Source organism: Trichoderma aggressivum, assembly GCF_033847375.1.
Source record: "Trichoderma aggressivum f. europaeum strain CBS 100526 chromosome Unknown scaffold_002, whole genome shotgun sequence".
Lineage (NCBI taxonomy): Eukaryota > Fungi > Ascomycota > Sordariomycetes > Hypocreales > Hypocreaceae > Trichoderma > Trichoderma aggressivum.
Window position 1 is genome coordinate 514,824 of NW_026946368.1, and position 12,291 is coordinate 527,114.

At 48.4% G+C, this 12,291-nt stretch overlaps 6 protein-coding genes across 6 annotated transcripts; 3 read left to right on the forward strand and 3 right to left on the reverse strand.

The window, feature by feature from the left end:
- Positions 1-510: 510 nt before the first annotated feature.
- Triagg1_961 (uncharacterized protein) lies at positions 511-1,395 on the reverse strand (the record flags this gene model as incomplete). Its single annotated transcript, XM_062903173.1, has 1 exon — positions 511-1,395. The coding sequence occupies one exon, from the start codon at positions 1,393-1,395 to the stop codon at positions 511-513; it is 885 nt and encodes a 294-aa protein (XP_062760185.1).
- A 1,033-nt stretch (positions 1,396-2,428) lies between these two features.
- Positions 2,429-4,830, reverse strand: Triagg1_962 (uncharacterized protein; the record flags this gene model as incomplete). The annotated part of the gene is made up of 2 exons (XM_062903184.1): positions 2,429-3,763; positions 3,820-4,830. 2 exons carry the CDS (start codon positions 4,828-4,830, stop codon positions 2,429-2,431), a joined length of 2,346 nt encoding a protein of 781 aa, XP_062760186.1.
- Positions 4,831-5,885: 1,055 nt separating this feature from the next.
- On the forward strand, positions 5,886-6,548 carry Triagg1_963 (uncharacterized protein; the record flags this gene model as incomplete). The annotated part of the gene is made up of 1 exon (XM_062903195.1): positions 5,886-6,548. The coding sequence occupies one exon, from the start codon at positions 5,886-5,888 to the stop codon at positions 6,546-6,548; it is 663 nt and encodes a 220-aa protein (XP_062760187.1).
- A 93-nt stretch (positions 6,549-6,641) lies between these two features.
- On the reverse strand, positions 6,642-7,683 carry Triagg1_964 (uncharacterized protein; the record flags this gene model as incomplete). Its single annotated transcript, XM_062903206.1, has 6 exons — positions 6,642-6,866; positions 6,922-7,026; positions 7,078-7,139; positions 7,219-7,391; positions 7,449-7,493; positions 7,553-7,683. The coding sequence occupies 6 exons, from the start codon at positions 7,681-7,683 to the stop codon at positions 6,642-6,644; spliced, it is 741 nt and encodes a 246-aa protein (XP_062760188.1).
- Positions 7,684-8,207: 524 nt separating this feature from the next.
- On the forward strand, positions 8,208-9,693 carry Triagg1_965 (uncharacterized protein; the record flags this gene model as incomplete). Its single annotated transcript, XM_062903217.1, has 2 exons — positions 8,208-8,566; positions 8,634-9,693. 2 exons carry the CDS (start codon positions 8,208-8,210, stop codon positions 9,691-9,693), a joined length of 1,419 nt encoding a protein of 472 aa, XP_062760189.1.
- An 812-nt stretch (positions 9,694-10,505) lies between these two features.
- Triagg1_966 (uncharacterized protein) lies at positions 10,506-12,239 on the forward strand (the record flags this gene model as incomplete). The annotated part of the gene is made up of 1 exon (XM_062903228.1): positions 10,506-12,239. One exon carries the CDS (start codon positions 10,506-10,508, stop codon positions 12,237-12,239), a length of 1,734 nt encoding a protein of 577 aa, XP_062760190.1.
- Positions 12,240-12,291: the final 52 nt, after the last annotated feature.

Consider the following 12,291-nt stretch of genomic DNA (forward strand, 5'->3'; position numbering starts at 1 on the left):
TTAATTATAAAATTACAGTCATAAACAAACACTTTTTTTAAAAAAAAAAAAAAAAAAAAAAAAAAAAAGGAGAGACAGAGAGAGAGAGAGATTGGAGTTTGGAATCCTTTTTGTCCTTGGATGCTGACTTTGAAAGTAACCTAATGCCCTGTTGGCCCTATAAGATTTGGCGTTATAACCCACCGCCATAATCAAATCCCAAGCCCTTGTTCGTAAAAAGACCAAGCTATGATACCGTCGCCATACCATATAGTAAAATCTGTTAGCAAGTAAAAACGTTCCCAACGATCCCAGTCCACGCCGATTTTCCCTGGTTTCCTCCTACCCATCACCGTAATCAAATTCCCAAGCCCGTGTTCATAAAAAGACCAAATTAACGCCACCGTCAAACCATATAGTAAAATTGTTGGCAATTATTGGAGAAAATCGTTCCCAGCCATCCCACCAGTTTGTCTCAAATGTCGTTCGTCCCCAGTCCAGAGCCAATTATCCACACCGTCGCGAATCCAATTACTGAGATTGTCGCAACAACTCCGCCCACAGCTCATTGATTGATGCTGTTGCCTCACCAATCGATGTTGTCGCCTCACCAATCGATGTTGTCGCCGCACCAACCGATGCTGTCGCCGCATTTATTGATGTGGACGCCGCATTCACAAATGAGACCAACCTTTGGATTGTCTCTGCTCGCCCCTCTGCCCGCCCCTCCCTACGAGCAGCGGCCACCGTCTGGGGAGCAGGTTGAGGTGCCACTCTCTGCCTGTCACGACGTCTGTTCGGTGCACTCCTTCTGCCTTGGCTGCCCTGCTGGGCCGTCGTCGCCGCCGCCTGGGCTTCAATTCGGGCTGCAGCCCAGGCTCCCCTCTCTAATATTTCGGCGTTCAGTTCCTTCAGCATCGCCACCGTCGCGTTTCCGATTATCGCACCAGGTCTCCGGAAAGTGGTTGGTGTCTGTCTCAAATTCGGATAATCTGCTTTGTACTGGCGTGCCTCCTGCGTATCCATGTTAAACAGCTTCGGCATATTCGCATCTCCTACCAATTCGAAGTATCGTTCCGTGCGATCTCTTGTTGGAAGAACTATTCCTTTTGCCGTCATCCTTTGGATGTATTTATCTGGCAACGTTTTGTATAGCGTTCGCATCGTCATCCATCCTGCCACCGAAGCGCCGAGCTTGTTTTTGTAGAGGCGATGGTTCGACGGAATTCTTCTAGAAGAAGCGGTGTGCTCGTAGTCGCCCAGAGTAGCAATGCTGCGCAACGTCTCGCGGTCTCTCTGGGTCATCTCGAGTGAAAACGCCCAATAGGTTCGGACCAATGCCACACCGTCGGCATAGTGCTCATCGTCTTCGTTTATTTCCAAATCTCTAATAGAAAGCAACGTGAGTTGGGTCATCTTGAATAGTGTTGTCGTCCTGGTTGAGTGTGGCGTCAGTAAATCGATGTAGACAGAATCAGAGTAACTCCGATTTGAAAAGAAAATGTTTTGACCAGAAACAGAGTAACTCCGGTTTAAAAAGAAAACATTTTTACTAGGAACAGGGCGACTCTGGTTTGAAAGAGAAAACGTTTTAGATCACACTCCAGAGCAAAAACCAAGTTGCAAGACCACAAAAGAGGAGGAGGAGAAGGAGGAGTTGAAAAGAAGAAAAAAGAAGAAGAAGAAGAGAGAGAGAGAAGAGTAGGATAAATAGTTATGGCTGACCGCCCGGCCGACCGCCCGGCCAACTGGCAACTGATATCACGGACAAATTCCAGCTGGCGGTTGGTATAGATTCGGGGGAACTTAAGGTTGCGTGAGTATTGTAATGATAACAATACCTATGTGGGTGCATATACTGCTTGACCGTCCCTTTGTGTGGTCAACCCTTCCCGTGACTCCAATAGCTACAGCGCCAGCAATAAATACCAGCTCAACCTCTGGATTACCGATACTGCTTTTCAACATCTCAAGAATAACATTTAGTCCAATGGTCTTCCTGTTGACTGCAGTTATATGAAATCAGCTGTGATAATAGATCTGTTCGCTCATGCCAACGACATCACGTAAAATCCCCATCATTACGAGGATCGTTAATCAACTTTAACAGCTTTAAGATGTCGGATATTCATAGTAGATAGCTGGCCCCTTAGTATCGTCTACTGCCGCTACTTTCTTCTACTACCATCTACTATCGCTACTTTCGTCTAGTACTATCTACTATTGTCTACTACCGCTACTCTCTTCTAGTATTATCTACTATCATCTATTATCGCTACTCTCTTCGATTATTATCTACTCCCCTCTTCTACTGCTAGTCTCCTCTACTGCCCCTACTTCTGTTATAGTCGGTACCAATATCTAGAGTCTCGTATATTCTTGCTATTTGTCGAATGTCTCTAGATTAACATCTTACCAAAAAGTGTTCTTCAATAGCCATCGCTAAACCCTAGTCATCATCCTCATCTCTATTCACCATCGCGATAGACATGTGGTGCCCATCATCGGAATCGTACTGGGGGGTGAGCGGCGTTTCTGGGCTAGCCGGTTCCTCCACCATTGTTGTCACCACCGTTGTTGGGACCGGGCGTCGGGGGATTGTCAATTGCTGCAATGGTGCTGTCTGGCGTCTAGGTAAAGGAGGGGCTGCCTCATCTGTATCTTGTACAACAGGAGGTGCAGACTCAGTTTTCCGCGGAGGAAGACGCGGGCTTTCGACTTGGAGCTCGTTGGCTGGCCGCTTCGGAAGAGGTGGATTGGCGGGCTCAGCGTGTGACATAAGAGCTGGAGGCGTGATTGTCAGGCCATGAAGAGATTCGGCAGACCTATCTCCATTATGGACCTTATCACTATGACCATCTCCAAAGTCAATGAGGTCTTCTTCCTTATCTTTCATCTGGATGACATCGTCTCTTTCGATATCCTTTCCAGCCTTGACGTTGACGAAGCCACATTTGCGTAAAATCTCGCCCGTAAGAGAAGGATACCGAAGATGGCCGCTAACGCTCTCACTCAAGTCCACGTTCACAATGCCATGAACATCTTTGATTGGCTGAAGACCGGCAACTCCAAGTGCGAGACTGTGCATCCGGTAGACGAAACCCAGGACCATATCGTTCTCTGAATAGACATTAAAGATCTTGCCAGATACCACAGGTCGGATGGCCCGCCAATGGGCCGGATCAGAAGGCGCTGGGGTGCCGATGATGACGACTGTATCGACCAGACCAAAGGCGTGACGCTCAGCGAGAGACTGCAAACAAGCATGGATCGTGGTAGCACCAAGTGAATAGCCCATAAGTGTGACGGGTCTTTCACCTTGTACCTTGTTAATGAGTGCGTCAGCAAGAAGCTGGCCGGCCTTTCTGGATCGGTTGTTCGCTCGGTTGAAAGGATTGTCCACGTTAGAAGCAACAGCCAAAACCTGGATTGGCCAGAGGGCGGCCCAAAGGGTCGCCAGAACAGTTCGCTTGATGACTTCAGCTTTGAACGCCGTCCAAGCAAAAGAACGAACAAGGTCATTCAGAGCGGTCCCCAAACTAAGAAGGACGCTCATCTCATATCGCAGGGCGAAAACTTCCGTGTCAGTGCTGAGAATGCGCCAAGGTTTCTTGATGTCATCCTCTGAATTGAGCCAGCCGTTGATTCCGATGGTAACACGCAGACGACGTTGTTCTTTTTGCTCTTTAGTTAGATTCTCCGGGACGTCTGTAGTAACTTCTTCCTTGAGAGGAAGGAAGCGGAAGTCCTCCACCTCTTTTGCATAATTGTCCATCATTTCACCCTGAATAAGTATGTCAGCACACACATTTGTCCTTCCATCAAAACATCTCAACTTACAGTCATCTTGGCGCCATAAGCGCCAAATAATGTCCCGACTAAAGCTCCATTCATCCAGAAGATGCCGAGAAAGCTCGCAACACCTCCCAAGCCAACTCCTCCAAGTACGCTTCCAATGGCTCCAGCAACAAGAGGAGCGGCCAGGCCTCCCGTGACTCCGATAACTGCAGCTCCGGCGACAGACGCCAACCCAACCTTCCAAAAGCGGCTGACTTTGTTTTGTTGTCGACGCTTAGCAGCTTCGGCATCGGCTGACATTGCTTCTTTCTGGTCATTGTCGGCCGTAGAAGATTCCATGAGAGACATGGCGATCTCGGCTTCTGTCTTGTTAAGGAATGTACTAGACAACTCCAAAGATGACGCCAAGTAAAGGACTAGAGCACGAGAATGGGCAGAATACTTCCCAGTAGATAGGAGCAACAGCAGCACACATGCAAGCGCCTCCTCTCGGTCCTCAACCGGGATAGTTGTCAGCCTCGTAGGTATCGGTTTATATGCTGATTGTAGCATGGAGACATCCTCAGTCTCGTCTACCGGTACTCCATCTATATCAAGGAGCTGCCGATCGTCATTGGGCATCTCCAATTGCCTCTTGTCCAACATCTCACGCCGGGTCTTCCTCTCAGCCACAATCTTCTGGGTATCTTCCACGTTCACAATCTCTTCGAGCTTGGATACTACTTCGTCCCTCCATTCCAGAGTGTATGCCAATGCTGCTCTTAAGGATTTCTCCGCTTGCTTGGTGGTCTTGACTCTTGGCCGTGGTAAGCTCTGAGACTTGTCGCTCTGAGATACCGAACTGCCCGCCTTCTCCGGAGAATCCGAGCGTGGTGATTCATCATATCTGTTGCCTTCATCGTCTGGAGCAATGGATCCAAGCTCATCTGGGCGAGTCTCCAGCTCAGAAATCATGTAGGAGATGATTTCTTGGACAAGAGCCAGCAATGCCTTTCGCCTAGCTGAATTTAAAGCGATGATGACCTGCCGCGGGTCTGCACATGGTGGCGCCATATTGACGAGCCTTGAGCTCTTTGGCCGCCGTTTCTTTGATCGGTAACCGTTAAAAAGATGCTCTAAATCTCAAAAGCATTTGTCGATGTAGGAAGATGATTGATCGAATGCCTGGCATTAGGCATTGACAGCGGCTAGTAGTGGCACCTCACACGTCACAAGGGATTAATTGGCTGTTGCCGGGCCATTAAATCCTTCAGCCAATGCGGTCTAAATCGTGTGAGGAAGCGAGACACGGCTAAAGACTTGACTTGAAAACATCAATTTGAACAAGGCGGGGAAATGATGGGAAAGCATGCAGATCGCCGTGAGCAAAGTGCATGTGAAAGGCAATCCATTGCTGACCGCATCAGACCCAATCACTGAGATGGTGTCTCGCTTTCAATCTGGCTCTATTTTTAGTGAGCACGCTCGTCTATTCCAGCGCTTGACCAACCAGTGATTTAGTGCATTAATTAGTAAGGAGTGGCGAGCATTTGGTCAGAACCTACCAACCAGAATCACTTTACAAATGGAAAAGGGCGGTTCGATCTCAAAATCACTATGGGCAAGATAGAAGAGAAGAGATATCTCTGTTTGATTCAGCTACAAAAAGGTATTTGAAGAAAAGAATGCAATAAAAAAAAGAAGCCGAAAAAAGGCCAAAAAAATGTAACTCTTCTCCGGGGAGAATTGTTCTCCGGGGACGGAATCGAACCGCCGACTTTTCGATGAGATGATACCCATTACAGTCGAACGCCATGAACCAACTAGACCACCCAGAGGATGCAGAAGAGTTGACATACGGCCAAGTAATTTTGATTATAAGGCCTTAGCACAGAGCAGTGTGCCAAGCGCTAGTATTTTTTAGTGAGGCAGCTGATAAGCGCTCGATAAGCCCGGCCCCGCTAGAAAAATTCCCATCTCTCCTACCCAACCAGTCCCAGTGCAGGCAGTCCAAAGGGCAGCTGTTAAGATTTTACTTCTCGAGCCTCATGTCGCATTATCGCCCACGATAGCACCGCCATCCCCTAATTTCCAGGTACGGCAGCCGTACCACCAACTTCTTCGACACAATGGATGCGCATGCGCTCCTTTCCGCCCAGGGATGGCGCGGAACAGGCCATTCTCTGCATAAGACGAACGACGCAATTGGCCTGGCGAAACCCCTACTACTAAATCGAAAGACCAACACCAAAGGTCTCGGAAACACAAAACACTTTACGAGCGACCTATGGTGGATGGATGCCTTTGACGAACAGCTTAAGGGCCTCGACACGTCCAAGGAAGGCAAAGTCGAGCAGACGATCAAGACCGGGAAACTCAATGCGCTCGACCCTGGAAGCGTATCAAAATACTCCATCTACGCCTCATTTGTTCGGGGAGGGTTCCTTGAGGGAACGCTCAGCGCATTGGCCACGGATGACTCGACTAGCACGGAGTCTGATAACAGCGACGAGAAGAAGAAGACAGAGTCCACGAAGACAAAATCCACAAAGTCGAAGAAAGAAACCAAGGAAGAGAAAAGGGCTCGAAAAGAGGAGAAGAGGAAACGGAAAGAGGCGCGAGCACTAAGAAGAGCAGCAAAGCTCGAAAGGAGGTTGAAAAGAGCCGAGGCAAAGAAGGACACATCAGACTCCAGCAGTAGTGTGGCAGAGGACAAGGCGCTTCGGCGTGCTCAGAAGGAGGAAAAGCGACGGAGGAAAGAATTGAAGAAGATGAAGGCCTCAGGCGGTTAATGGGAAAACTAGAAAAACAGGATCACATATGGCGCATTAGCAGGGAGTTTAGCTATCTTTTTCAAGCACAAGGAATACCCAATAGACAGCGTTTCAAATTTGTATTTCTTTGGACGCCTTGCCAGGCTTGCCCGACAAGATCCAGGGCCGTCTATCCCAAAATTCATCCTTGATGATGTCCAAGTGTTCCACCACCACCTTCGCCTTGGCCCTGCGCTTCTTGTCTTTTTCAGCTTGTGATTTTGATTGCACTGCCGGCTCCGAAAGGGCATCTGCTGCGGCGGCGGCATCGTGACTGCTGGGCTCGGCCAGTTCGTACTACATGCAAAGGTCAGCCTTCAATATGCCAATTTCCATCAGCAAGGAGCCTCACATCTCTGAACACAATGCTTCCTTTCTTGAAGATTTCCGGTTCGTTGTTGTAATTAATTTTGAACCGAGAAAACAGTATTTCATTCTTATCCGCAGCCAGCGTGCCCTAGAAACCAAGTTAGTGTATATCAGTGCGATATGGAAAGAGAATACCAACTGCAAGTGTTTTTTCTGCCTCCTTGTTGTCGAGGCCTCCGAGTTGTATCAACTTCCAGAAGGCTGTGTTGTATAGATTATTTATGTGACCTTTTACGTCAGTAAAAACAGAACCTGGTGTTGAAAATTAGAGTCGCCTTACAATCAGCTTGCCGCCAGCTCATGTAATCACGAAGATTCTGCACAGTTGGGTAGCAGACCGCTCGACCGTCAAAGGTCGGGAGAGGGAATGAGAGGGGAGTGTCTGGAAAATAGGTCGGCCACAAGTAGACGTAATTCGCTGTAAATGTAGACACAATTGTGGTGACGAGTTTGCTGAAGTTTTGTCAGTCGACGCCGAATGTAGGGTAAGCTGAGATTCTTGCTGCGCACCTCGCTCTCCTCTCGAAGAGGTTGCTAGATTTGTGAAAAACAAAACTGAGAAGCGTTAGACTGTAGAAGATACCTGGAATAGTCGATTCATAAGAACGTGTTACCTATACTCGTCGCTTACTCCATAGGCAATAGTGATCTCGGGGATATCAGTCACCACAGCCTTGGCCGCCGCATTCATAAGCTCAAGTGCTCTTCGGTCATTTGGCTTTTCGAACTCATATTTGGCACACATCCTTGGATAAAATTGTTAGATACTATAGCAACAGTTCCATTTCATCTGTGCCATTACTTGGTGAATCCCCTGCCATCTATGCGTACTACAATCCATGTGTTGGGCAAGAGGGAGTCTGGCTGCTCGAAATTTCGAACATATTCAAACCTAGACCACCATTTAGCATGTGACAGCATAACCCGGAATTAGTTCATCGTACTTGGAGTTCGCCATTCCGAAATCCGGCAAAAGCTGCCGGAGCTTTTGTAAAAGAAAAGGTTTACTCATTTGAGCGTAAACAGAGATACCGAGTACTTGTGCGTCATGCTAGCGCACATCCCCGCGGTGGAGCATTTTCAGGTCCCTCAAATTCCGCGTTTAGGCTCACGCCTTGTGGTGAAATATTAGATGCACCCCTCGCGTGGCGCTTTCTTTTCATCAGCCTTGCAGCTTCGCATTCGTGCTTTGAGCCCGCAGCCTTCTCGCGTCTCCTCTACCATGTTGCTCTGCTTCTCTCGAACAGCCCCAGCCTCGTTACCGCCACGATGAATCTCCTTCTTTCCGACGACTATCTCCTCCAGGATTATCCTGAGAGCATGACCAGCACGATCCGATCCGGCCATGCGACGATGCTGAGATTTAACCGCAAGGGCGACTACCTTGCCTCCGGCCGGGTGGATGGAACCGTCGTTGTTTGGGATCTGGAGACAATGGGCGTTGCTCTGAAGATGAGGGGGCACAACAAGAGTATCACATTCCTGAGCTGGTCAAAGTGTGGGCGGTATCTACTCTCGACATGCCAAGGCTGGAAGGCCATCCTCTGGGACCTGGAGACTGGGCATCGACATCGTGAAGTGCGGTTTCGGGCTCCAGCTTACATGGCAGAGCTTCATCCCGAGAATCAGTACGTGCATCCTGCATCTTGCGTAGCAAACGGCGCCATTGCCCCATTTACTCACCTACTCACCTAGTAATCTTTTCGTCGCGTCTCTATTCGAAGAGCAGCCACTCCTAGTCGACATCTCCGAACCAGTAGACGTCAAGCGCGTTCTACCGTCAGCGCCGAGGCGGTCGAACGCCGACAGCGATATTGCTCTCAAAGAGAAACAAGCAAAAGAAGATGCAAAGCAGATGACGACGTCTGCGATTTGGACAGCGACCGGTGACCACATAATAGCAGGCACGAGTAAAGGCAAATTGAATATTATCGATACCAAAACACTCGAAATCATATACACAGAAAAAATATGCACAGGTGTTATCACCACCATGCGAATAACAGGCTCTGGCCGAGATCTCTTGGTAAATTCACAAGATCGAATCATCCGGACGTTTCGAATACCAAATCTTTCCGTGGAAGATCTCGACCCGGATACAATACAGTTGCCACTCGAGCATAAATTCCAAGATGTTGTTAACAAACTGTCCTGGAACCATGTTACGTTTAGCGCAACGGGCGAGTACGTGGCCGCGTCTACGTATAACAACCACGAACTCTACGTTTGGGAGAGGAATCACGGCAGTTTAGTCTGCATGCTGAAAGACCCCAAGGAGGAGCAGGGCGTCATTGAGTGGCACCCTTCTCGTCCGCTCCTGGCGGCATGTGGATTGGAGACTGGCCGGATATACGTATGGTCCGTCATCAGCCCTCAAAAATGGTCAGCGCTGGCGCCAGACTTTGCTGAGGTGGAAGAAAACGTGGAATACATGGAGAGAGAGGACGAGTTTGACATATATGCGCAAGAAGAGATTCACAGGAGGCGGCTTGACGCCGAGGACGAGGACGTGGATGTGCTGTCGGCTGATCACGCAAAAGAGGGGGATGATCTGGAGAATTTTCGCATGCCCATCTTATTTAACCTTGGCGAAAGTGATAGTGAAGATGAGTTCGTTGCGGTTTCGACCGGAACCATGCGCCGAAGGAGTCCGGGAGAAAGCCAGGCTGATTTAAGCGCTGGAGCTGAACCAGCTGCCCCTGTGCGCAAGAAGGGAGGGGCTGGGGCGAGGGGAGGAAGAAATAAAAAGAAATGATTTGGATGGAGACTTGATTTCAAGGCGTTTTTTACTTTTACTTTTTTAATGGGTACCTTGCTGGTGCCGGCAAACATGTATGAATGAACAAATCATGGTGCTAGGCAGCGGTTACGATGGCATGAGATATAGAGTCCACGAGTATAATATACCTATTGGAGGAAATATTGCAAGTTCAGTAATATCCCTTTTGTGTAATCTTACCCAACAGCCCCTTTACCTTTCAACGCTTTCTTAGCCGTCTACTGGGCGTACAACAAGCTTTTCCCTTTCCCATGAGAACCCACAAGATACCCCATACCTTATTTATAGTAACTGATGGTTTGAACCATATAGTACCTTCAAATACTTCATCTGGATGGATAGAGTATTACGTCTAGGTACCTTGGATTTCAAGGTAGGTACGTGTAGGTAGCTAACACCTTAGCAACTGTAGACCTTAATGTTCAGGTGTCGGAACAGTACTAATGTGAAAGGAAGCTTCCTTTTCTCTCTCGACTTACCTTTGACTTGTCTAATAGGTAGGTGATACCCAGCTCTTAGTATCTGCTACTATCGTTACTTTACTCTGGTATCTGCTACTATCGCTACGTGTTTCTACTATCTGCTGCTATGGATACCCAGGTATATTGCTCCAGTTTATGGTATTATCATCCAAACTTTATCCTGATTGATCTATTATTAGGTACCTCGTATGATGCAAGCAGTGAAAGTTTCCACACCAGTATTCTCAGCTAGGTATATAAGACACGAAGGTGCCCCAAAATCCCCACAGTAGAGACTCACCAAATTTGAAATCTATCAACATCACTATGCGGCAGGTATTCGTACGTCCAGGGGCTCCAAAGCCTCCAACTGATGAAGAGCGCCAGCTCTACTACTACGGGCTCCCCTCTTGCCCCAAACTCGTTGCGCGATCAAGCAGGCATATTTGGGTAAACGAAAACAAGTTCCAGTATAATGCCTGTCACGATTCCCATCTTAAAACACTTCGACCGGTTGGAAGGCGTCCGTTATTACATCGGCTGTGGAATAACGCATCGTCTTCCCTCAGGGTCCAGATCTTACAAGCTGTCAGCGTGGCCGACTGGACTGCTATTGATATTCTTCGCGTCTGTATCAATACATGTAGGGAAGGCTCCGTCACGCTTATGATAGCTGTCAGCCCTGGGTCACTATCTTGGAGAGATGGCTATGCTATCGCACTGCGATGCAAATCTATTTTACAAGCGCATGGTATCTATGGCGTGGACTGCGAGATACGAGAATCTCTGGTCACTTTCTGTACCAAGGATGAGTCCGAGACAAAATCTACCACCAGGGTCTCTGTCGAATCCTCTGTCGAACCATCTGTCGAACCATCTGTCGAACCATCTGTCGAACCATCTGTCGAATCCTCTACCGACTCTTCTGCAAACTCTTCTGCCGACTCTACAAACGAGACAAGCTCATCGACAACCTTTCAGCTCTTTTCAGGACCCATGCCAAAACATGACGAGTATTTCGCTGGTTATACGTGGGCAGCATTCTCTGACGCGCTTGGCACCGCTATCGCCATGAAGCACAGAGATTCTTGGACGGGCACGAAAGGCCTGTACCTCTCTTTGTCGCCATCTTCTCCTGGAGTCGAGCCCAAAGTCCTGGCTTTGACTTGTAGACACGTGGTGATTGATTCTAAAACAGAGGGCTTAGAAACATACTGTCGCCCAGAGTCTGCTCCCTTCAAAGATGTCGTTCAAGTGGACCAGCCGAATTATGAGTACATGGTCAGATTATTGGATAGCACTCTATCGTTATACCGCCAGAGCTCCGAACACTTTGACGGTGATCTCCCTTGCTCACCTATTGCGAAGGGCACCCTCTCTCTCCTACAAGCCATAATGCCATTCAATAGCGCTTCCTCGAGGGCTTTTGGCCGGCTTTTATACTCGCCTGGGTTGGATACTACAGCAACCAAGCGTGACGCCCAATGGTCAAGAGACTGGGCATTAATCGAACTACTTCCCGGATCCCACCAATCGCCTCTCAGTTTAATAAAGAACAAAGTGGATATTGGATCGGCCCTTGATTTTATCCTTTTGGAGTTTGCAAAAAAACGAGCGGCCATAGATATTGAGCTGGAAGACGGCTACCAAACCATGAAAAACACTATCGTCCCAATCGACCAAATTTTCAGATCCGATTGCGCCGCTGAGGATGAGCCAATGATGGTGATAAACTATGGATTGAGGGGGTGGCATAGATTGGGTCTGGGGAATACGGTGAAATCGATCGTTCGCCATCCAGAAGCCCCAGGCGGTATAAAGCGGGAGAGTGAAGAATGGGCCATAGTATCGGTTACACCAGAGAGAGAGCAGATTCAAGGGAACTTCTCGACAGGAGGAGATTCCGGGGCTTGCGTTTGGGATATGAAGCATCGCCCCGCCGGTATAATCACGGCCGGCAGTAGCTTCTTCAGACAGGCGTACGATGTTACATATGCGCAGCCGTTGGAAGGAATACTGGCGGACATAAAATCTTGTGGCTACGATGTGTCTCTTAGGTAGTTTAGATCAGAGAGTGATTGGCTATTCAGGGTCCCAAGGACTGCATTGAGTT